This window comes from Zalophus californianus, chromosome 6 (genome assembly GCF_009762305.2).
Source record: "Zalophus californianus isolate mZalCal1 chromosome 6, mZalCal1.pri.v2, whole genome shotgun sequence".
Lineage (NCBI taxonomy): Eukaryota > Metazoa > Chordata > Mammalia > Carnivora > Otariidae > Zalophus > Zalophus californianus.
The window spans coordinates 85,978,252-86,003,403 of record NC_045600.1 but is presented as its reverse complement, the minus strand read 5'-3'; the positions used below and the strand labels follow the sequence as shown (position 1 = coordinate 86,003,403).

The following is a 25,152-nucleotide window of genomic DNA, read 5'->3' as shown; positions in this document are numbered from 1 at the left end:
GATGTACTCAAGTTAAAATGGAGTCATACCGGATTAGGGTAGAGTTTAATCCAATATGACCAGTATCTTTATAAGAAGAGAAAACAATCAAGATAGATTTATACATCTGTGTAACCACCACTACGATCAAGATAGAGAACATTTTTACCACCCTTTAAAGTTTCCTTTCGTGCCTTTGTCATCCCTTCCTCTACCTCTGGCCTCAGGTGACAATGGTTCTGTTTTCTATTACTATAGTTTCCTTTTCTAGAAAACTATATAAATGGAATCCTAACTATGTACTGTTTTATGTTGGGCTTCTTTCACTCAGCACAATGGTTTTGTGATTCATCTATGTTGTTGAGCGTATCAGTAATTCATTCTACTGTTGTGTAATATTCTACTATACAAATTTACCACATTTTGTTTATCCATTTGCCTGCGGATAGACATTTGGGTTTTTCCAGTTTGGGGCTTTCGTGAATACAGCTACTATGGATGTTTGTGTATAAATTTTTTGTTGTGGTTTTATGTTTTTATTTCTCTTGGGTAAAAACCTAGGAGTGGAATGGCTGGGTCATATGGTAGTATATACTTAACTTTATAAGAAACTGCTAAGCAGTTTTCCAAAATGGTTATACCATTTTATACTCCCACCAGCACCACATGAGAACTGTAGTTGCTCTACATCCACACTAACACTTAGTATTGTAAGCCTTTTTAACGATAGTAATTTTAATGGGTCTGTAGTAGTGCCCCACTGTGGTTTTAATTTGCATTTTCTTTTTTTTTTTAAAGATTTTATTTATTTGACAGAGAGATAGAAAGTACAGGTAGGCAGAGCGGCAGGCAGAGGGAAAGGGAGAAGCAAGCTCCCGTGGAGCAGGGAGCCCTACGTGGGGCTCAATCCCAGGACCCTGGGATCATGACCTGAGCCGAAGGCAGCCGCTTAACCGGCTGAGCCACCCAGGTGCCCCTAATTTGCATTTTCTTAATGACTAATGATACTGAGCATCTTTTCATGTACTTATTTGCCATTCATCAGTCTTCTTTGATGAAATGTCTTTTCAAATCTTTTGCTCATTTTGAAAAATTAGATTGTCTTATTTATTTATTTTCATTGAAATATAGTTGACACACAATGTTACATTAGTTCCAGGTGTACAACATAATGATGGGACAACTCTATACATTATGCTGTGCTCATCACAGGTAGAGCTACCATCTGTCACCAAACAATGCTATTGCACTACTATTGACTCTATTCCCTATGCTGTACTTTTACCCCTGTGACTTATTCGTTCCGTAACTGGAAGCCTGTACCTCCTAATCCTCTTTACCCATTCTCCCCACGGGTTATCTTCTTCTTATTGAGCTTCAGGAAGCTTTTATATATTCTGATACAATTTTCTGTCAGTTAAATGTACTGTGAATGTTTCTTCCAATCTGTATCTTGCTTTTTCTTTTAAAAAGTAGTGTTTGAGTTTTTAACTTTGAAAGTCCAATTTATCAATATTTTTCTTTATGGTTCATTCTTTTTGTGTCCTCAAAAATCCATTCCTATCCAAAGTTGCAAATATCTTCTCTTGTATTATCTTCCAGAAGATTCAGTTTCACCTTTTACATTTAGGTTTGTGATTCATTTCAAGTTAATTTTTTGTTTTTTGTTTTTAAGATTTGATGTATTTATTTAACAGAAAGAGAGTGAGAGAGCACAAGCAGGGGGAGCAGCAGAGGGAAAGGAAGAGGGAGAAGCAGACCCCCTCACTGAGCAGGGAGGCCGATGTGGGGCTCAATCGCAGGACCCTGGGATGATGACCTGAGCGAAGGCAGACGCTTAACTGACTAAACCACCCAGGTGCCCCAAATTAATTTTGTATATGCTGTAAGGTGGCAGTTATTGTTCCTTTTTCCCCCATAAAAATATCTAATTGTGGGCGCCTGGGTACATCAGTGGTTAAGCGTCTGCCTTCGGCTAAGGTCATTATCCCAGGGACCTGGGATTGAGTCCAGCATCGGGCTCCCTGCTTAGCGGGAAGCCTGCTTCTCCCTCTCCCACTCCCCCTGCTTGTGTTCCCTCTCTCACTGTGTCTCTCTCTGTCAAATAAGTAAATAAAATCTTTAAAAAAAACTAAAAAAATTTTTTAAAATCTAATTGTTTCAGTATCTTTTGTTGAAAAGACTTTTTTTCTTTCTTTTCCCCTTTCCAACTTTGTCCTTTTTTTTTTTTTTTGTAAATTGCTTTGGCCATTCTAGGTTATTTGCATTTTCAGATCCATTTTATTCTATTTTTTTTTAAGTTTTTATTTATTTTTGATAGAGAATGTATACAAGCGGGGGGGTGGCAAGCAGAGGGAGAGGGAGAAGCAGGCTTTCTGCCAAGCAGGGAGCCCCATGCGGGGCTCGATCCCAGGACCCTGGGATCATGACCCGAACTGAAGGCAAACGCTTAACCATCTGAGCCACCCAGGGGCCCCTTCAGATGCATTTTAGAATCAGCTTGTCAGTTTCAATAACAACAAAAAAGTCTGCTGGAGTTTCTATTGAATCTTGTATTAGTTTTTTCGAAGGGCTGTTGTAACAAAGTGCCACAAACTCAGTAGCGCTTAAACTTAAATGAAATTTACTCTCTCACGCTTCTAGAGGCTAGAAGTCCAAAATTAAGAGGGCCATGCGCTCCCTTTGAAGGCTCTAGGGCAAAGATCCTTCCTTGCCTCTTTCTTAGCTTCTAGTGGTTGCTAGCAATCCTTGTCATTCTCTAGCTTGTAGATGCATCACTCCAGTCAAGGCCTCCATTGTGTCATGCTCTTCTTTCCTTCTTTCTTTGTGTAACCATGTCCAAAGGTCCTTTCATAAGGATACAAGACAGTGGATCAAGGTCCACGCTAATCCAATAACCCATAACACTTTGTATCAGCACAAAGGACTATCAAGAACCCATTGGAAAAAATTTAAAATATGGTCCTTCCTTAATTTTTTGTTGAGAAGACAACGTTAACATATAAGAAGCTACTAGTGAAAAATGAAAAAAAATAAATTAGTGTGGTTCAAATAGTAAGTGTAAATAAAATATAAGGAAGGAAAAGCACACTCTGGGGGCGCCTGGGTGGCTCAGTTGGTTAAGCGACTGCCTTCGGCTCAGGTCATGATCCTGGAGTCCCGGGATCGAGTCCCGCATCAGGCTCCCTGCTCAGCAGGGAGTCTGCTTCTCCCTCTGACCCTCTTCCCTCTCGTGCTCTCTATCTCTCATTCTCTCTCTCTCGAATAAATAAATAAAATCTTTAAAAAAAAAAAAGAAAAAAGAAAAGCACACTCTGGGGCAGAAGTCCCAGACATAGATAAAAAACTGGGTAAAAGGGGCACTTGGGTGGTTCAGTCTGTTAAATGTTTGCCTTCAGTTCAGGTCATGATCCCAGAGTCCTGGGATCAAGCCCCACATAGGGCTTCCGGCTCAGCGGGGAGCCTGCTTCTCCCTCTCCCCCTGCTTGTGTTCTCTCTCTCCCTCTGTCAAATAAATTAATAAAATCTATTTTTAAAAAAGCTGGGTAAAAGATTGATAGAATATACGCACAGAAAAGAGGTAAGAGACTAAGAGTCAAACAACAGGAACAAAAGTACAACAGGAATTAACATGACACAGAGAGGGAGGTGGGGAGACAAAAGTAAACAAAATAACATGTCTGGATCACAGTTTGAGTCAGGAGATAGTGGGAGCCAAAGGTAGTTGAAGCCACTCCATGCAAGACCTTAAAGGTTAGACATCAGAATTAAGCAGTGACATAGCTGCTCTGAAACTAAGGTTTGAGGAAGATCAAATTTGCTTAAGGGGGAGGAACTGACTGAAAGAAATAGGGACCTGGGCAAGGAGGTTAGTTAGGAAGCTACTGCTGTTTCCTTTCCAATCAATTCTCTATTCTGGAACCAGAATGATGTTCTTTAACTCAATTTGATCAAGGAACTCCTCTGTATGTTGAATCACTGAATATCAGATGCTAGGAATCAAAGATGACACCAAAATTTCTAATCTCAGTCTTAATAATGGTTGCATGGCCAAGAAAATATGAAAGCGATATAGTTTGGAGAAGAGGTATGAATTTTGTAGGGTTTATGAATAAACTTGACAAGATTATGACTGAAGAGGCAGAGGCAAAGGCAGGAATTATCATGTGCAGCATATTAGAAGAACTGTAGAAGGTTGATCCTCAAATCACAGAGGAACCGGCAGGCTCCAGGGAGTCAGCTAAGAAAAGTATGGGAGGAGTCAACTAAGCCTAGCTAAAAATGGACCAGGAAATGGGGGAAGAAAAAAAGTCAACCAACCAGGGGTGAAGGGTGAGGCAGGTAGACTGGAGGTGGGACCGGATCTAGGTAGGAACTCTCTACATCCTGGAAAGAAGGCAGGATGTAGCTGTGGAATAATAGTTAATACAACACTTACTGAATCTTTCTTTCTTTCTTAATATATGGTGGGCATTATTCTGAGCATGTTAATAAGTTTATTCATTTAAACTTTACAAGAATGAGAGGTTAACTATTATTGTCCTCATTTTACAGATGAGGAAAGTGAGGCACAGAGAAGTTAAGTCATTTGCCCAAGGTTACACACATACTAAATGGCAGCACCAGGATTTGAGTCCACAGTAAAAAATATCCACTATGTGCCAAGGTTTTATACACACACAAACACACACACACTAAGCATATTTGTTGTGGGGAAAAAAAAGGTAATATGCTTCCCATCCTCCTTTCTGGCACATAATCTTTTCCTTATTTAACTGATGTTATATACTGCCTCAGGGAAGACTGTGGTTGTTATAGGCAAAAGAGATTATTTATTGTTCAGCTCCAAACCTCAAAACTGACTTTTTTTTTTTGCATTTATAGTAACACAACAATTTGGGGGAGGACGATTTCTACATCCTTTTTTTGTTTTTGTTTTTGTTTTTTTTATTTTTTATTGTTACGTTAATCACCATTATTACATCATTAGTTTTTGATGTAGTGTTCTATGATTGTTTCTTCATAACACCCAGTGCTCCATGCAGAATGTGCCCTCTTTAATACCCATCACCAGGCTAACCCATCCCTCTACACTCCTCCCCTCTAGAACTCTCAGTTTGTTTTTCAGAATCCATGGTCTCTCATGGTTCGTCTCCCCCTCCGACCTACTCCCCTTTATTCTTCCTCTCCTGCTATCTTCTTCCTTTTTTCTTAACATATGTTGCATTATTGGTTTCAGAAGTACAGATCTGTGATTAAAGTCTTGCACAATTCACAGCGCTCACCATAGCACATACCTTACCCAATGTCTATCACCCAGCCTCCCCATCCCTCCCACCCCCCAACACTCCAGCAACACTCAGTTTGTTTCCTGAGATTAAGAATTCCTCATATCAGTGAGGTCATATGATACATGTCTTTCTCTGATTGACTTATTTCACTCAGCATAACACCCTCCAGTTCCATCCATGTCATTGCAAATGGCAAGATCTCATTCCTTTTGATGGCTGCATAATATTCCATTGTGTATATATACCACTTCTTCTTTATCCATTCATCTGTCGATGGACATCTTGGCTCTTTCCACAGTTTGGCTATTGTGGACATTGCTGCTATAAACATTGGGGTGCACGTACCCCTTCGGGTCCCTACATTTGTATCTTTGGGGTAAATACCCAGTAGTGCAATTGCTGGATCGTATGGTAGCTCTATTTTCAACTGTTTGAGGAACCTCCATACTGTTTTCCAGAGGGGTTGCACCACCTTGCATTCCCACCAACAGTGTAAGAGAGTTCCCCTTTCTGCACATCCCCAACAACATCTGTCATTTCCTGACTTGTTAATTTTAGCCATTCTGACTGGTGTGAGGTGGTATCTCATTGAGGTTTTGATTTGGATTTCCCTGATGCCGAGCGATGTTGAACACTTTTTCATGTGCCTGTTGGCCATTTGGATGTCTTCTTTGGAAAAATGTCTGTTCATGTCTTCTGCCCATGTCTTGATTGGATTATTTGTTCTTTGGGTGTTGAGTTTGATAACTTCCTTATAGATTTTGATTCCTAGCCCTTTATCTGATGTCATTTGCAAATATTTTCTCCCATTCTGTCGGTTGTCTTTTGGTTTTGTGGACTGTTTCTTTTGCTGTGCAAAAGCTTTTTATCTTGATGAAATCCCAATAGTTCATTTTTGCCCTGGCTTCCCTTGCCTTTGGCGATGTTTCTAGGAAGAAGTTGCTGTGGGCTGAGGTCGAAGAGGTTGCTGCCTGTGTTCTCCTTTAGGATTTTGATGGACTCCTGTCTCACATTTAGGTCTTTCAACCATTTTGAGTCTATTTTTGTGTGTGGTGTAAGGAAATTGTCCAGTTTCATTCTTCTGCATGTGGCTGTCCAATTTTACCCAACACCATTTGTTGAAGAGACTGTCTTTTTTTCCATTGGACATTCTTTTCCTGCTTTGTCAAAGATGAGTTGACCATAGCGTTGAGGGTCCATTTCTGGGCTCTTTATTCTGTTCCATTGATCTATGTGTCTGTTTTTGTGCCAGTACCATACTGTCTTGATGATGACAGCTTTGTAATAGAGCTGGAAGTCTGGAATTGTGATGCTGCCAGCTTTGCTTTTCTTTTTCAACATTCCTCTGGCTATTCGGGGTCTCTTCTCGTTCCATACAAATTTTAGGATTATTTGTTCCATTTCTTTGAAAAAAGTGGATGGTATTTTGACGGGATTGCACTGAATGTGTAGATTGCTCTAGGTAGCATTGACATCTTCACAATGTTAGTTCTCCCAATCCATGAGCATGGAAGGTTTTTCCATTTCTTTGTGTCTTCTTCAATTTCTTTCCTGAGTATTTTATAGTTTTCTGAGTACAGATCCTTTGCCTCTTTGGTTAAATTTATTCCTAGGTATCTTATGGTTTTGGGTGCAATTGTAAATGGGATCGACTCCTTGATTTGTCTCTCTTCTGTCTTGTTGTTGGTGTATAGGAATGCCACTGATTTCTGTGCATTGATTTTATAGCCTGCTACTTGACTGAATTCCTGTATGAGTCCTAGCACTTTTGGGGTGGAGTCTTTTGGGTTTTCCACATACAGTATCATATCATCTGCAAAGAGTGAGAGTTTGACTTCCTCTTTGCTGATTTGGATGCCTTTGATTTCTTTTTGTTGTCTGATTGCTGTGGCTAGGACTTCTAATACTATGTTGAATAGCAGTGGTGAGAGTGGACATCCCTGCCGCGTTCCTGACCTTAGGGGAAAAGCTCTCAGCTTTTCCCCATTGAGAATGATATTCGCTGTAGGTTTTTCATAGATGGCTTTTATGATATTGAGGTATGTACCCTCTAACCCTATACTCTGAAGAGTTTTGATCAAGAAAGGATGCTGTACTTTGTCAAATGCTTTTTCTGCATCTATTGAGAGGATCATATGATTCTTGTTCTTTCTTTTGTTAATGTATTGTATCACGTTGATTGATTTGCAGATGTTGAACCAGCCTTGCAGCCCAGGGATAAATCCCACTTGGTCGTGGTGAATGTTGGATCCTATTGGCTAGTATTTTGGTGAGAATTTTTGCATCCATGTTCATCAAGGATATTGGTCTGTAATTCTCCTTTTTGATGGGGTCTTTGTCTGGTTTGGGGATCAAGGTAATGGTGGCCTCATAAAATGAGTTTGGAAGTTTTCCTTCCATTTCTATTTTTTGGAACAGTTTCAGGAGAATAGGTATTAATTCTTCTTTAAATGTCTGATAGAATTCCCCTGGGAAGCCATCTGGCCCTGGGCTTTTTTTCTTGGGAGATTTTTCATGACTGCTTCAATTTCCTTAGTGATTATAGGTCTGTTCAGGTTTTCTATTTCTTCCTGGTTCAATTTTGGTAGTTGATACATCTCTAGGAATGCACCCATTTCTTCCAGGTTATCTAATTTGCTGGCATAGAGTTGCTCATAATATGTTCTTATAATTGTTTGTATTTCTTTGCTGTTGGTTGTGATCTCTCCTCTTTCATTCATGATTTTGTTGATTTGGGTCATTTCTCTTTTCTTTTTGATCAGTCTGGCCAGGGGTTTATCAATCTTGTTAATTCTTTCAAAGAACCAGCTCCTAGTTTCGTTGATCTGTTCTACTGTTCTTTTGGTTTCTATTTCATTGATTTCTGCTCTGATCTTTATTATTTCTCTTCTCCTGCTGGGTTTAGGCTTTATTTGCTGTTCTTTCTCCAGCTCCTTTAGGTGTAGGGTTAGGTTGTGTATTTGAGACCTTTCTTGTTTCTTGAGAAAGGCTTTTATTGCTATATACTTTCCTCTCAGGACTGCCTTTGCTGTATCCCAAAGATTTTGAACAGTTGTGTTTTCATTTTCATTGGTTTCCATGAATTTTTTTAATTCTTCTTTAATTTCCTGGTTGACCCATTCATTCTTTAGTAGGATGCTCTTTAGCCTCCATGTATTTGAGTTCTGACTTTCCTCTTGTGATTGAGTTCTAGTTTCAAAGCATTGTGGTCTGAAAATATGCAGGGAATGATCCCAGTCTTCTGGGACCGGTTGAGACCTGATTTGTGACCTAGGATGTGATCAATTCTGGAGAATGTTCCATGGGCACTAGAGAAGAATGTGTATTCCGTTGCTTTGGGATGGAATGCTCTGAATATGTCTGTGAAGTCCATTTGGTCCAGTGTGTCATTTAAAGTCTTTACTTCCTTGTTGATCTTTTGCTTAGATGATCTGTCCATTTCAGTGAGGGGGGTGTTAAAGTCCCCCACTATTATTGTATTGTTGTCAATGTGTTTCTTCGCTTTTGTTATTAATTGCCTTATATAATTGGCTGCTCCCATGTTTGGGGCATAGATATTTACAATTGTTAGGTCTTCTTGTTGGATAGACCCTTTAAGGAGGATATAGTGTCCTTCCTCATCTCTTATTACAGTCTTTGTTTTACAATCTAGTTTGTCTGATATAAGGATTGCCACCCCAGCTTTCTTTTGGTGTCCATTAGCATGGTAAATGGTTTTCCACCCCCTCACTTTCAACCTGGGGGTGTCTTTGGGTCTAAAATGAGTCTCTTGCAGACAGCATACTGATGGGTCTTGTTTTTTAATCCAATCTGATAGCCTGTGTCTTTTGATTGGGGCATTCAGCCCATTTACATTCAGGGTAACTATTGAAAGGTATGAATTTAGTGCCATTGTATTGCCTGTAAGGTGACTGTTACTGTATATTGTCTGTGTTCCTTTCTGATCTATGCTGCTTTTAGGCTCTCTCTTTGCTTAGAGGACCCCTTTCAATATTTCTTGTAGGGCTGGTTTCGTGTTTGCCAATTCCTTTAGTTTTTGTTTGTTCTGGAAGCTTTTTATTTCTCCTTCTATTTTCAATGACAGCCTAGCTGGATATAGTATTCTTGGCTGCATATTTTTCTCGTTTAGTGCTCTGAAGATATCTTGCCAGTCCTTTCTGGCCTGCCAGGTCTCTGTGGATAGGTCTGTTGCCAATATAATATTTTTACCATTGTAGGTTACATATCTCTTCTCCCGAGCTGCTTTCAGGATTTTCTCTTTGTCTCTGAGACTCGTAAGTTTTACTATTAGATGTCGGGGTGTTGACCTATTATTACTGATTTTGAGAGGGGTTCTCTGTGCCTCCTGAATTTTGATGCCTGTTTCCTTCCTCACATTAGGGAAGTTCTCTGCTATTATTTGCTCCAATATACCTTCTGCCCCTCTCTCTCTTTCTTCTTCTTCTGGGATCCCAATTATTCTAATGTTGTTTCATCTTATCGTATCACTTATCTATCCAATTATGCCCTCGTGATCCTGTAGTTGTTTATCTCTCTTTTTCTCAGCTTCTTTATTTTCCATCATTTGGTCTTCTATATCACTGATTCTCTCTTCTGCCTCATTTATCCTAGCAGTTAGTGCCCCCATTTTTGATTGAACCTCATTAATAGCTTTTTTGATTTCGACTTGGTTAGATTTTAGTTCTTTTGTTTCTCCAAAAAGGGTTTCTCTAATAACTTTACGCTTTTTTCAAGCCCAGCTAGTATCTTTAAAGTCATGATTCTGAACTCTAGGTCCGACATCGTACTAATGTCTGTATTGAGTAGGTCCCTGGCTGACAGTACTACCTCTTGTTCTTTTTGCTGAGGTGATTTTTTTCGTCTTGTCATTTTGTCCAGAGGAGAATAGATGAATGAGAGAACAAAATGCTAACAGGTTTACAACGTCCCCAGCAAATATACTGTATACAAATCAGAAAAGACCTGAAACCAGGGGAAAAGAAAGGGAAAGAAAGAAAAAAGAAAGAGAAAAAAAAAGATAAAAACAAAAACAGAATACAAAAAAAGCAGAATATGATCAAATATGATCAGGCTAGTGCAAAGATCAGTGCCACACACTAGATTTTGGGCGTATTTTGGTCTGTTAGAAAAAAGTGCCTCCTAAAATTTTAAAGGAAGAAAGACATATATGTACAAAATAAGGGTTGATACAATGAAGGGATGGAAGATGACTGTAAAGATGAAAATTATAAAAGATTTTATAAAAGGAATTGATAAGTTGTTTGAAAAAAGAAAGAAGAAGATTTAAGAAAAAAAAAAGAAAAAAGGGAGAGAATGTGATCAGGCAGGAGACTAGAACAAAGCCATACACTAGTGACTTAGGGTATATTTTGATCTGTTAGAAGAAACTGTATCTCAAAATTTTAAAGAGAGAACAACTTATATATATATATGCCAAAAATAAGGGTAACTACTATGAAGGGATAAAATATGACTCTAAAAATGAAAAATAAAAAATGTTTTTTTTTTTAAAAAGGGATTGATAAGATGTTGGTTGAAAAAGGGAAAAAGAAAAATAAAAAAAAAACAGTTAACAAAAATTAACTTTGATGAACTGATGAATCACGGTAAAAAAAAAAAAATGCCATGAATTCTATGTGCAGTATTCCCCTAGCGCTGGAGTTCTCCCGTTCTCCTTGATCGGTAAACTTGGTCTTGGCTTGCTGGCTGTTCTTGCTGGTCTTCTCGGGGAGGGGCCTGTTGCTGTGGTTTCCAAATGTCTTTGCTGGAGGCTGAATTGCCCCGCCCTTGTCGTTCGGGGCTAAGCAAGCTGCTCGGGTTTGCTCTCGGGAGCTTTTGCTCCCTGCAAGCTCTCGGTACAGCTTTGGAGGACCAGGGCGAAAATGGTGGCCTCCCAATCTCCGCCCGGAGGAGCTGAGAACTCGGGGCCCCGCTCCTCAGTGCGCCCCCAGAGAAAAGCAGTCACTCCCGTCTCCCTGGTCTCCGGCCGCACTCCCTGCTCACCCAGCCTGTGACCGAGCGCTGCTATCTCTGGTACCCGACCCCGTGTGAAGTCTCGAAACCCAGCAGATCCCTGCGGTGCGCTCCCGCGCCGCTCCTCCCCAGGGAGAAAGGGGAGTCTCCCCAGCTCTGCCGCTTGTTGGGTCCCTGCTGGAGGAGCAGTGGCCCGACTGGGCCGCGGATCACAGTTTATGGCAACCCGGAGCTGAGAGCCCACGCCTCGGCTCCGTCTCTGCAGCCGGCTTCCCCGCTCCAATACCTGGGAGCTCTGGCGCGCTCAGGCACCCCCGGTCTTTCTGTGACCCCAAGGGTCCTAAGACCACACTGTCCCGGGAGGATTCCACCCCCCGCTTAGCCACTGCAGCAACGTCCCTCAGCAGAGCCAACTTCTTAAAGTTCCGATTTTGTGCTCCACGGCTCTATCACTGCCAGAAGCGGCTAGCGGAGGCCCCCTCCCCCGCCGTCTATCCTCCCGAATATCGCCTCGGATTCACTTCTCCGCACGTCCTACCTTCCAGTAAGTGGTTGCTTTTCTGTTCAGAGAGTTGTTGCTACTCTCCTCTTCGATCTCCTGTTGAGTTCGTAGGTGTTCAGAATGGTTTGATCCCTATTCAGCTGAATTCCTGAGACCAGACGAAATCTAGGTCTCCTACTCCTCCGCCATCCTGCTCTGCCCCCCCATTTCTACATTCTAACAGCTCCTTTTAATTATCAAGAAATTGAATTGGCTCATGTGGACCACACAGCTTTAATATAAGATACACATAGGAAGAATTCAAGGTCAGATAAAAGAAATACCCTACACACAGGAAACAGAAGGAAAGTCCTTTCTGACAGAAAGCGGAAAGGCAGGCATTGTTGTGTATCATAGATTCACCCTTCTTATGGGCTGAACTGTGTTCCCCCAAAAATCCATGTATTGAAGTCTCAAACCCCAGTACCTCGGAATGTAACCTATTTGGAAATAAGGTTTTTAAAGAGGTGACTAAGTTAAAATGAGGCCATTAGGGTGGGGCACTAATCCATTATGACTGGTGTCCTTATAAGAGGAAGAGATGCTAAGGATTTGTGTGCAAAGCAGACGGGAGTAGGGAGGGAGGACAACTATGTGATAACAAAGTAGCAAGAGGGCAGCCATCTGCAAGCCAAGGAGAGAGGCTCCAGAAGAAACCAATCTGCTGCACTTCAACCTTGGATTTCCAGACTCCAGAACTGTGAGAACATAAATTTCTGTTGTTTTCAGCCATCCAGTCTGTAGTATTTTGTATGGGAGTCCTAGCAAACTAATATAACCCTCTGGGGGAACTCCTTTAGGAGGATGGCAAAAAATAAGATAAATATAGGGGAAATCCCACAGAAGTAGGGCTTGCTTCTTACTTCCCCGGAACAGCTTAAGCTCCCTTATTTCTGTATTCTAACAGCCCAGGTAACAGAGGTAACAGATTGAAAATGGCAGGACACTATAATAAATTGGAAGAAGTCCAATATCACCTTTCTGATTCCTTTGGAGCTGGGATTCCTACACTCCCAAAGCTAGCCTGACAGTAGCACACCTAGCACCTAGATCTTAGTCTCTAATACCATTTTCCAATAAAAGGAACCAAGCCTTCTTGGAGAAATTGCTGATTCTAGGACTGGGGCAGGAAATATACAAGATAAGCCTGGAGCATCTTGTAATGCCAGAGAGTAAGGAAGGGGCATGTCACAGTGATGGGTATTATGTCAAAGGGATGCAGGAGGCAACTCAAAGAGCTCCCAATGGTCAAAGCTGGAACAATTTGAGCAAAAAAATAAAGTGACATTGGATTATAACCTGAAGTATAAAATAAATATCTGTGAGTCCATACTAATATAAATGACTAATAAATTAATGAGGGAAAAGAGACAAAGGTCCATGCAGAAGAATTTAAAATAATTTATAGAGATACTCTGACCTTAAGGAGATAAGAGTATAACTCCCATTCATTAAGTGTGGGCTGCATATAGTAACTTCCTTCCAAAGAGTACAGCGTGAAAAAGAAAAAGGAAAAAAAGAGTAACTTTATGGTAGAGAAACAGAACAAACTCTACCTCAAGCCAGGTGATCAAGGTTAACATCAACAGTGATAAGTCATTTTGAGAGATGTACCACTAATATGATGTGATAAGAATGACACTTTACCTCTGTGGTCTTCTTCTCAAAACCCATAAAAACCATAATCCCAATCTAATCTCGAGAAGAGCATCAGACAAATCCCAATTGAGGGATATCTGACCAGTTATCCTCAAAACTGTCAAGGTCATCAAAAACAAAGCCTGAAAAACTGTCACAACCAAAAGGACTCTACGGAGACATAAGGCTAAATGTAATGTGGTACTCTGGATGGGATCCTGGAACAGAAAAAGGACATTAGGGGAAAAAATGAGGAATAAAGTATGGACTTTAGTTAATAATGGACTTTAGTTAATAATAATGTATCAACAGGGGTTCATTAATTATGACAAATGTATCATACTAATGTAAGATGTTAGTAATAGGAGAAACTAGGTGTGGGGTATATGGAAACTGTACTGTCTTTGCAGTAGTTCCATATATCTAAAATTGTAAAATAAAAGTTTATTTAACTTTTTTAATATTTATTTATTTATTCGAGAGAGAGAGAGCCAGAGACAGCATGGCGAGCAGGGAGAGGGGCAAAGGGAGAGGGGAAGTGGAGTCCCCACTGAGCATGGAGCCTGAGAAGGGACTCCATCCCATGACCCCAGCCAAAACCAAGAGTAGGCTGCTCAACCGACTGAACCACCCAGGCGCCCCTAAAAGTTTATTTAAAAAAAGGAAAGAAAAAGCAGCCTGAGCAAGGACTGCCTTGCCAACACCCCCTACAACACACATCCTAACTAAAGCAGCTCAGCAGGGTGAAGGCATTTTTGGTGTGAAACATCTATTAGAAGGAGGCGGGTATACGGGGGTGATGCTGCCATAGGATCAGGGTCTCCAAAAGACTGTAAAAGAAGTACCTAGTCAGGCATCCAAACACCACTGTTGATACTTAAGACTCTTGAAGACCCCCAAAATCACATGCAGATCTGAGGTCACTGCCCACAATGCCTTGGGAACATACAAAATTTAACCTACACCTCAGACTACCATGACAATGAGAATATTAACAGGGCATCTTAGGACGCAGTCAAGGAAATCTTAATTTGACGACTTAAACAATAGGAAAAATGTTTATCTCACCTAACAAATGCCAATATTCTATTACAGTATTCTACTCTATAATCTTCAGTGCCTCAGCCATTCTTTAGGTGACTCTCCTGGCACTTTTGTAGTCTCCATTTCAGGTATCACATGCAGAAGGAACAACATCTGACAGAAGAAGAGACCATCTCTTCAAGTAAGACTCTTTTGTGTTTTTTTTGATTTTGGGGATTTTTTTTTAAAGATTTTATTCATTTATTTATTTGAGAGAGAGCACAAGTGAGGTGAGGGGCAGAGGGAGAAGCAGGCTCCCCACTGAGCAGGACCCCAGGATCATGACCTGACCTAAAGGCAGGCACTCAACCGACTGAGCCACCCAGGTACCCAAGTGAGACTTTTGAAGAGCACTTGTCAGGTGTTTTGCTGAATGTCATTCAGTATGAATTTGTCTTTCTCATGATTAGACTGGGGATTTTTAGATTTGGGGTAAGAATACTATAGAGATCCAAGTGCCATTCTTTTAAGGAGCAAGGAAAAACTTCCCCTCACAACTCACTAGCCACATCATAAGCCCCCTCCTAAACTAATCACTAGGAAGAAAAATGAAATTATCATACTCAGTTTAGACCAAGCAGGACTTAGCCCTGAGACACAAAGGGAAGAATATATATCAGACAAAATAGGGCTGGTCTGCAAAAGTGAAGGGGGTATGAATGGACACTGAGCAGGCCATCACCAGTGTCTACAGGTAAAAACCCTAAAAGACAGGGCCTCTACTCAAGAGACTACATTAAATGAACAAGTCTGTTTTAAAATGAACGAGACACTTTTCATTGTCTAATTTACTTCTCCTTCCCCCAATACTATCACCACCCAGAGGGATTTTTAGATCAGTTATAGAAAATAATAAAGATTTAGGCTTTGTTTATTCTACAGTCTGATTCATAATGTGTCCAGTTTGATACTTCCATATATGTGATCTCAGATCTGTACAATACCTAGGTAGGTACTATGATCCCCTAGTTAGGTACAGATGAGGAAATGAACCCAAAGTAGTTAAATAACTTGCCCAACATCATATAGCTAGAAACTGAGTTAGAATTCTAAGCTATATCTGCAGTCCTCGAAGCTTGAAATGTTTTTTAAGCTACCATATACTTCCCCAGATATCAAGGGAGTAGCAGTAATAAAGGAAACACCTCTAAAAGAGAACTTTCATCTATAGTTCATCTAGACCAAAACTACCCTTTCTATTAGGAGCTCAAAGCCCCCTTCTTAACCCCAAGAACAAACATGCACAAGCACTCCAACAAAGATGCTGTAGCCAACACAATATGAAACTGACATACAAGTGAGAGATTTAGATTTGTGAGCCAGTTGCATAAATTATCCAAACAAAAGTAGTTAAGATATCTACGGCAACATTTCCCAAACTAGTGTGCTTTGCTGGATTCTTCTGTACCATGATAACAAGTAGGCCATGAAAATAGTAATCTGTGATCAAATTAACTGACAGACTAGGTTAAACAAAATTAAATAGGCTTATTTACCAAAAGAGCCTTTATATGCTAGCAGGCATCAAGAACCCCAAGAAAAGCACATTCTACTTATAATGTTTAACATTTACCTCCAAAAAAGAAGGTTTTCCTTTTTAATCCTGACCGCTTATAAACAACTCCTAGGAAAGTATTCTGTTTAACATCATTTTGAGAAATACTATTCTACAAGGGAAGCAAAGGCCCAAGAAGAGAGTCCATTATTAGGGGGCTGGAGGCAAACAAACAAACCCAATAAAGAATATAGTGAAGAAGGTAGGAAGCAAATCTGGAGCGTTCAATATTATAGAAGCAAGAAAGGAGATGGTTTCTAAAAAGAGACAATCAACAGAACCAAACTATTGAGAGATTAAATAGATTGATAATAAAAAAATTTTTTGGATTGGAGTAGGAAAACTGTCACTTGTGACCTTTAAGAGAATAGCTTCAGAAAGGGGAGGAAAGGATGGCAAGCATAATAAAAAAAGATTAGGATGGAAATGATAAAAGAAGTAGATGAAGCATTTCTAGACGATCAATAATTGTAGTTTAGCAGTGAAAGTGAAAAAAATAAATTGGTGGGGCGCCTGGGTGGCTCAGTCCGTTAAGCATCTGCTTTCCGCTAAGTTGTGATCCTGGGGTCCTGGGATGGAGCCCCACGTAGGGCTGACTCCCTGCTGCGGGGAGGCTGCTTCTCCCTCTCCGTCTGTTGCTCCCCCTGCTTGTGCTCTCTCTGTCAAATAAATGTATAAAATCTTAAAAAATAAAAAAAAAGACATCCTTAAGTGAAAATGACTCTTTAAAAAAAATAAATTGGTTGGTTGGGAAAAGGCAGTATAGAGAGGAATGAAAAAAAAATTTAGAATGGGGGACACCCGTACCTGGTTGAAGGTAAAAGTGAAAACATACTAAAAGAAACATAATTATAGACCAGTAGATGGAAGAAATGGAACCCAGAGTATAAATGACTAGAAAAAAGTTATCTTTCCTCTTAGATTGGAGAGAATTTGAATAGCAATGCCTAGCCAAGTCTGAAGACCTTATTTTAATACTCCAAAATTTCACAGATTTCTGCCTACTCCACCCAAGAGAATTTTTCAGTCTTTAGAGTTCAGTGTATAGCATATATATGAATTTCCTGATGTGTTGCTCCTCTCAGAGGATGTCTATGTTACGGGCAAAAGGAGAGGGTTATAGAGCAGTAATTACCTGAGGGCCCCAATCTGCATGAAATAAGTCAGGTGGAGGAAGATGACAATAAGGAAGCTGGAGCTCATGGAGATTTTAATTTATAATGACTTAGTACAAATGATTTTGATATAGAAAATAAAAACTTACAATTAAAATAGGAACACACAAAAAATGTGAAGATTACCATAAAGGGTCCAGAAAAATGGCATCTACTTAGCCCACCCAGAAATTTTCACAACCCTGCTATACCAACAGAAGTTGCATAAGTCATAAATTAATAATGTGACTCCAATATGCTGGTGAGTGAGAAAAAAAGACTATTCAGTAGCAGGTCTAGTTACAGTCCAGCCTCAAACTTTTTAAACTTTGTATGGCTTTCCATTTACATAAAACACCAATCCTAAGAACTACTTAAGCATGAGAATTTTCATTTTTATTTGTCTCAAGAACAAGGACACTGACATGAGATTCTGTTGTTTAGAACATAATTAGAGATTCTATCTTTTTGTCTAATGTCATTAACAATTCAAATTGAGTACATAATTTTGTATTAACTATGTCCAGATCACAAGTGTGGCTCATATATGGCTCCAAAGCCCATTTACCGTACATTTTGATCACAAAAAAAGGTAGTAACATCTGATTCTTCAACTACTTAACATATCAACCTACAGAGTTTAAGAAAAGTCATACTACTTAAAAAATATATAAACACAAGATTAGAGGGGGCCCCATTCCTTAATTAAAGAAATTAATATTGATCAGTATGCACGGAATACGGATAAGGCAACAATACCAAGACCAAATCTGGCCGTCTCCAGATTTGTGTATCTGTAAACCTAAGGCTGCCACATAGGCCAGACGACTACTACTGCCAGCTCAGCAGCTGAGCTTGGAGAAAAGGCGGCATCCACACACAGGCCACTCTAGAGAACCAGAACTTAAGGCCAGTTTTGTCTGGTGGAGACTGGAGAACGTGGCAGTGATAAACCGGGAAAACTCTGACAAACAGGGTTGTTGGCGGTTAAGGGGGGCCTCCACGGCTGAAATCCTGGAAGGCATAGAGCAGCTGCGGCGGGCCAACCCCCCGACGCCGGGGTTGAAAGAAACTATGGGGGGTGAGAGGAGAGGGCTCGTCCTTACCTTGTCATCCTCGCATCTCTTCCCCAGGCCCTCCTTGGCCTGCAGCCGGCTGCTGAGGCGGCCGTAGTCGGCCTCCTTCTGGTCGATCTGTTTCTTGTGCGAGTCCACCAAGAGCAGGAGGTCTGAATTGCGCTTCTCCAGGCGCCCGCGGGCCACCTCGGTGCGCTGGACCTGGCCCTGCAGCTCCGCCACCTCCTCCTGAAGCAGGACGTGGCGGGAGGAGATACTCCAGTAGTTGAAGGCGAGGACCGCGATCACCACCAGCAGCACCACCAACACGAAGGAGGGCAGGCGGCCGGCCCGCCGGTTAGCTCCAAAACCCACCATGGGGTCGAACTAGGCTGTGCCCTGGGGCCTGGTCGCCAACACCTGCGGGCAGAAGCTCAGGCCTCAGAAGCTGAGTTGCCTGGGGGACGCGGCCCCAGGGCCGGCCGAAGGAGGCGGGCCAATCTGCCTGCCGGCGAGATGGAGAAGGGGGCGGGGCCGCAAGCCGCAGGCCCCTCCCCGCCCCCCCTCCTCAAATCTGGCCAGAGCGCGTTCCCAAGGCTTTGAAAACGACCCTGCACCAGCCGGGTGGAACCAGGAGAACCCAGCTGCCCGCACCCGGGGCCCAACACCTCAGGGTTGGGGGGCGGGGAAAGGTGCCGGAAGGGGGCGGATTTAACTCTGGCCCCGCCCGTTGGCTGGGTCCGGGTCGCTTAGGGGGCCATTGCCTAGTTTCCGCCGACGCCCCCTCTTCTCGCGAGAAATTGAGTTTCTCTCGCCCTTTGCATTCTTATCTCGCGAGTGTTATCGCTATTGGGCAGAGTGTTGTGTTAATTTTGGGGCTTTGTGTTGGCTCTTGTACCTGAGTTCCAATTCCTTTGGTTTTTACCCTCTCGGTTCCTTTGACCCAGGGTTTAGGCAGTGCCAGCCCTACCCTGGTCCTCGTGAGAGTTTTTGTCTTTGAGGACCTTTGCGGCTGCGACTGCTTTGTAGGGAAAACAGTAGGTGAGCTTCCGGCAGAAAGGGCGACTACGAAGGTTTTGTACTTGATTCAGTAAAAGGAGATTTTCTTGTTCATGCTAATGATTTGGAGAATAAACAAAAAAGACCACAAAATAGCGGTGCCCCAAACATTACAGAGAAAAATGCAGAGAAACTAAGCTTTATGACTGAAGGGGGTGGTGCCATCCTGGTTTCCAAGGTTACTGCTTTCACGAAAGAGAACTTCAGAATGTATGAGTTCTGTTCTTAAACTCAATGCTGCTTTTGCTTTGAGCCAGGCTTCCAAATAGAAAATCCAGAAGCTGCCCTCAATGAATGGTAATTAATGCTGATACTGACAGCACACTCTGGGTTAGAAATAACAGCTCTTTTACAAATTATTTGTGCATGCCTAGTCTCATGTTATCCTCTCAACACAGTTTTACACACGGGGAATCCAGGACACAAACGTGTTCCAGAAACTTTCTCAAAGTCCCATTATCTTGTTTGAGACTGTTCGGCTTGGATCCAGATCACTGTACTCTAACTTAATCGCGTTTTGCATTACACCAGGCTAACCATTGCTATATGTTCAGCATTAATCATAACGTTGCAGAAAAAGCTCCCACCTCTTGTTTTTTCTGCAGATTTCCTTTGTCCTGACAAAAATTTTTGAAAGTTATTGGCTCTGTCCTGTTTAAGGAGATGGAGTTGCTTTATTTTTCAAACTTCAGGTTCAAGAACTTCCATGAGCATAAAACCCCAAGAATAAAAATCTTTGGTATTTTCATTCAAATCAGAGTGGTATGGTTTTGAGGCAGGAAGACTTGTCATCTTTGAATAATTATTCTATGCTTCCTGTCCATTTCAAAAATGCAGTTACTTGTCTAATGTTCCCAGAGTAGCCTGGAAGAATTATTGCAGCTTCAAGAAGTGATGATTTCTCTCTCATAAATAAAGAAAAACAAGTGGCGCCAAAATTATTAATCTTTAGTTCACATCAAACTTGAGGCTTTTGCTCTGGCTTCATACGATCAAAGAAATCAGGGCACCTGGGTGGCTCAGGTCATGATCCCAGCGTGCTGGGATCCAGCCTCACATCAGGCTCCCTGCTCATCGGGAGTTGGCTTCTCCCTCTGCCCCGCCCTCTGCTCATGCTCTTGTGTGCTCTCTCTCAAATAAATAAATAAAATCTTTAAAAAAAAAATAATGAGATCAAAGAAATCCGCTCTAGTCTCGAATAGCAAGTGGACTTTGGCAAGAGGGAACAAAACAAAACTGGGAAATCATTGACTATAATGAGCCTTCCCATGTATCCTTTCCTCAACTTCATATTGGCCTTGCTTTGTGTAGCCAGCAGTTGAAAATTAATTATGAAGTAGTGTTAACTGCTTGAAATGTCACTCTTTCAAAAATGTTTTCATTTTTATATGGGATTCTGACATGTAAAAATTTAATATTGTATAAAACACATTCACATACATTTTTTCAGCAGATGCTTAAAAGAACTATTTGGTGCTTATTATTCCATTATTCCGTTTTACAGATGCAGAAGTAACTTGCCCAAAGTTACATGTCTAGCAGGTGGCAAGGCTGAATCTTAAAAACCAATCCTATTTCAACTCTTCCCCCAGGGAAAAAGTTTTTACTCCATTTTGATGGTTACCTCTTTAAGCTATTCTCCCCACTAAATGATCCCAATCCACATATCATCAAGACACTGTATAAGTGCTCTCCTAGAGATGGTTCTGGGTTAGGCATTAAACAAATGGAAGTAAAAGTCAATTCCTTAAGCCAAGTGATCAACTTTAATAACATTGATAAATCACGTTATTAATATATATCCTTGATATGATGTGATGAGTAGCACTCTGTGGTCTTCCTCCCTAAAACTCATAACTCTAGTCTAATTGTGAGAAAATATATCACACAAATTCCAGTTGAGGCACATTCTACAAAATGCCTGACCAGTAATCCTACAAACGGACAAGGTCATCAAAAATAAGGAAAATCTGAGAAACTTTCACAGTTTCTTTCACAAAAGAACCATAAGGAACCATAACTACTAAATGTAATATGGTACTCTGGGTAGGATCCTAGAACAGAAAAAAGAACATTAGGGGAAAAAGAAGGAAATCTGACTAAAACATGGACTTCAGTTAATAATAATATATTAATTGATTGTCACAAATGTACCATGCTCATATAGGGTGTTGATAATGGGGGAGATTGGATGTGGGGTATGTGGGAATTCTGTACGATTTTCACTATTTTTCTGTATTTCTAAAATAAAATTATTTTTAAATCATCAGTTTCTATTTTTTGGGATATCTTTTAGGTTATCAAGTATAGACATAAGTATGTTCACATAGCTGGAAAGGCAATATAATCACAGAGAAATAATGTTTTAAGATCTATTAGAGGGGTAGGGGCACCTGGGTGGCTTAGTCATTTGAGCGTTGGACTCTTGGTTTTGACTCAGGTGGTGGTCTCAGGATCATGGGATGGAGCCCCACCTCAGGCTCCACACTTAGCAGGGAGTCTGCTTGAGAGATTCTCTCCCTCCCTCTCCCTCCCCCTCTGTTCCTCCCCCTGCTCATGCACACTCTCTCTCTCAAATAAATAAATAAAATCTTTTAAAAGGACAAAAAAGATTTATTTGAGGGGTAAACATCTACTATAAAGGGGCAAGTGAGGTTGAATAACAGGAATTTTGTTTTTAAATGGAGTTTTCTTTAAGGGCAAAAATCACGTCATTTATTTCTCTTGTACAATCCAGATGCTTTTTTGAGCTCAGGACACTATTTGGCATATGTCTTCAGTTTATGTGGACTCAAAAAATTTTATGTTCTGGGGTGCCTGGTCTGGCTCTTGGTTTCAGCTCAGGTCATGATCTCATGGGTCGTGGGATGGAGCCCCACAATGGGCTCTGTGCTCAGGGGGAGTCTGCTTGAGGATTCTCTCCCTCTGCCCCTCCCCCCACTCACTCACTTTCTTGCGCGTGCATGAGTGCTCTCTTTCTAAAATAAATAAATAAATCTTAAAAAAAACTTTATGTGCTGCAGTTGAGCAGAGGAATGGATTATTTTGTATTTATAGCTTATTCTTCAATATTTATTTTTTGAAGATTTTATTTATTTGAGAGAGAGAGAGAAAGAGAGAACGGGGAGGGGCAGGAATGGCAGCACAGGAGAGGTGGGGAGAGGGGTGGAAAGAATCTCAAGCAGACCCTGTGCAGAGCATGGAGCCTGAGGCTGTGCTCAATTTCATGACACTGAGATCACAACCCAAGCCAAAACCAAGAGTTAGATGCTTAACCAACTGAGCCACCCAGATGCCCCAATATTTTTTTTAACATTTTATTTTTAAGCAATCTCAACACCCAATGTGGGGCTTGACCTCACAACCCTGAGGTCAAGAGTTGCACACTCTATCGACCAAGGCAGCCAGTTGCCCCATTATTCCTCAATGTTTATGACACTGGGTAGGACTAGGTTAGAGAAGGTGGCAGCTCATAGAAATATAAAATACACAAATGTGTTAGGCAAGTTCTTTCCATTGCAAGTGGAAAAAAAAAAGCCAAAACTGCATTAAGCAAAAAATTATATTTATCTTAAAAGCACACTAAGATGGTTCACAGTAATATTAGAAGAGGAACAGGAACTGGGGTACCTACAGGGGACTCAGTGCTTCCATGACTCAGTCTTTCTGTTTCTCCCCTGTGCTTGGCTTTATTCCTTCTTTTTTCAGATGGTTCTTTTCTTTGCAGATAAGAAATATGACCTCAGCATTCCCAGGGTCACCTCCTGCTAGTTCCTTGATCTGAGAAGAACCGAGGTCTGGCTTTCAGTACAAAATTTACCAGGGAATGATTCTGGTTGTCCAGCCTGATCATTGCACACCACTTATATCCATCACTGTGGCCAGGGAGGTAAGGTATTATGATTGGCCCAGCATAATACACTCCCCTGTGGCCAGTGGTCAGTCTACCGAAAACAGAAAGAATTTTGGGGAGACCAAAACAAATAATGTTAGCTACAACTGAGTTTTCTTATTCTTGAGATGTATCTTCCTTCCAATTAAGAACAGTTAATAAGTGAATAAAGACATTGTATTACAGGTTGGGTTCCCCAGGAAACAGACTCTGAGATGGAGATTCATAGTAGGAGGAAAACAGTCTTGGCAGAGGGAGAGTTGGAACATTACGCAGTCTCAGCAAAAGCCTCAGCCAGTTCTATCTGGAGTCAAGCTCGGGTGGCCCTTCAGAGTTGTCCTGAGTTGGAGGGGTCCAGGCTTTTATACCCCCCACATAAACCAGGTTTTGGACAGCTAGGAGAAAAGGGCTACTAGGCTGTGTGTTAACTCCAGTCAATTAGTAACAATGCCTGAATTACTGTATTTAAAAAAAAAAAAAAAAAAAACTTAAGAAAGTGTATCTGGGCTAGGTGAGGAAGAATGCTATGACCAATTAGTAATTTGTCTACAGGCACAGGAGGGGGTATGATGACATGCATGAGAGGTGGATGCTCTGATGCACAGCCCAGATCCCTTTTCAGGCATAAAGGACTTATTCCCCCAATTGCTGGAGTACTACCAACAGAGAGCCTTCAGTTATCAGCCTTCTTCAGAATTGCCTCAGTTGAAGAGGACTACCTTGTGAATGGAGTGCCCTGTTCCCGTGGCAACTGACAACCAATACCAGTGAAGAGAACACACTTTTGTTATTTCCCTATATCAAACCCATTCCATTACCCCTACTATAGGGGTAATGTGGGCTCTGGAGTAAGAATGTGTGAGTTAAAATCTCTGCCTCTTATTATTTTTGTAACATAAGGCAAGATATTTAACTTCAGTACCCCAGGTGTCCCATTTCCAAAGTGGCATATCAATTAGGATTAAGTTTAACTCCATATCAGAGGGAAAAATAACTTGAACAAGATAGGATTTTTTTTTCTCTCACATAAAATATATCCAGACACAAGCAATCCAGGACTGATATGGCAGGCTCCTTCAAGCTCACTGCTATCATCCCTACAAGTATAGAGCTCATCTTCACTTCCAAACATGACTTTCTTGATCCAGGAAGCAGAAAAGAAGGGCACCAACCTACCTACCTTCAGCTTTTAAGAAGTCTCTCCAAATGTGCATTTCCACTTACTTCTCATTGATCTGAACCTAGTCACATGGTAACCCCCAGAGACAAGGAGGCAAGGAAATATAGTCTTACACCAACAATGTCTTCAGTTGAAAATTACAGTTTCTTAGTACAGGAAAGGAGGGAAATGTATATGGAAGCAAGAACAAACTCTGTCACAAATGAGGATAATAATAATGCCTGTCTTATATGGCTTTTGTGTGAACTAAGTGAGTTAATATATGTACCATGCTGACAAGGAGCTAAGATGGTGGGGTAGTAGGAGGACCCTAGACTTGCCTGGTCCCTCGAACTCAGCTAAATAAATATCAAATCATTCTGAATACTGAAGAAATCGACCTGAGGACTGGCAGAACAAATTTCACAACTAGAGGGAGAGAAGAGGGCATATCATGGAAGGTAGGAGAAGTGGCGATGTGACTTGGGGGAGAAGCCAATCATGGGTTCCATGGATGCTAAGGAGCCCTGGTCTTAGAGAGAGGTGAGAAAGAGAGAGAGAAAGAGAAAGAGGCAGGCAGACAGAGAGGAGAGCACAGGGGATTGCACACAGAAAAACACTTCACCAAAGCCACTGACTGGGAAAATGAGAGGGGCTGATTTTTGTGTTTTTACAACCACAGGGCTCAAACACTGGAGTTTAGAGGTCCAGTCAGCAGGCACTGCAGTGCTCCTGTGGAGAAGGAGGGCACATACCCTGGGGGGCAGACAGTG

At 41.3% G+C, this 25,152-nt stretch overlaps 1 protein-coding gene and 1 long non-coding RNA gene across 8 annotated transcripts in view; one reads left to right on the top strand and one right to left on the bottom strand.

Annotated features, from left to right (window-relative positions):
• The window catches only part of GOLM2 (golgi membrane protein 2), a 126,229-nt gene extending 107,257 nt beyond the window's left edge, over window positions 1-18,972 (bottom strand). For 4 of the 6 annotated variants that reach the window (XR_003515639.2, XR_003515640.2, XM_027569590.2 and 1 more), the window contains exon 1: window positions 18,321-18,972. Coding sequence is in view for 4 of the 6 variants with exons in the window: in XM_027569590.2 (XP_027425391.1) it covers window positions 18,321-18,647 (327 nt within the window). In the remaining 2 variants the exon portion in view is untranslated. The remainder of the gene's footprint in view (window positions 1-18,320) is intronic. The other 2 variants (XM_027569593.2, XM_027569594.2) reach the window with 1 other exon arrangement.
• LOC113908921 lies at window positions 12,352-23,211 on the top strand. Of its 2 annotated transcripts, none has more exons than XR_003515642.1 (3): window positions 12,352-12,484; window positions 14,583-14,647; window positions 23,056-23,211. It is a non-coding gene; the product is annotated as an uncharacterized LOC113908921 (long non-coding RNA). The 2 variants fall into 2 exon arrangements; XR_003515641.1 differs by having other exon boundaries at window positions 12,369-12,484; window positions 14,518-14,647.
• The last annotated feature ends 1,941 nt before the right edge of the window (window positions 23,212-25,152 follow it).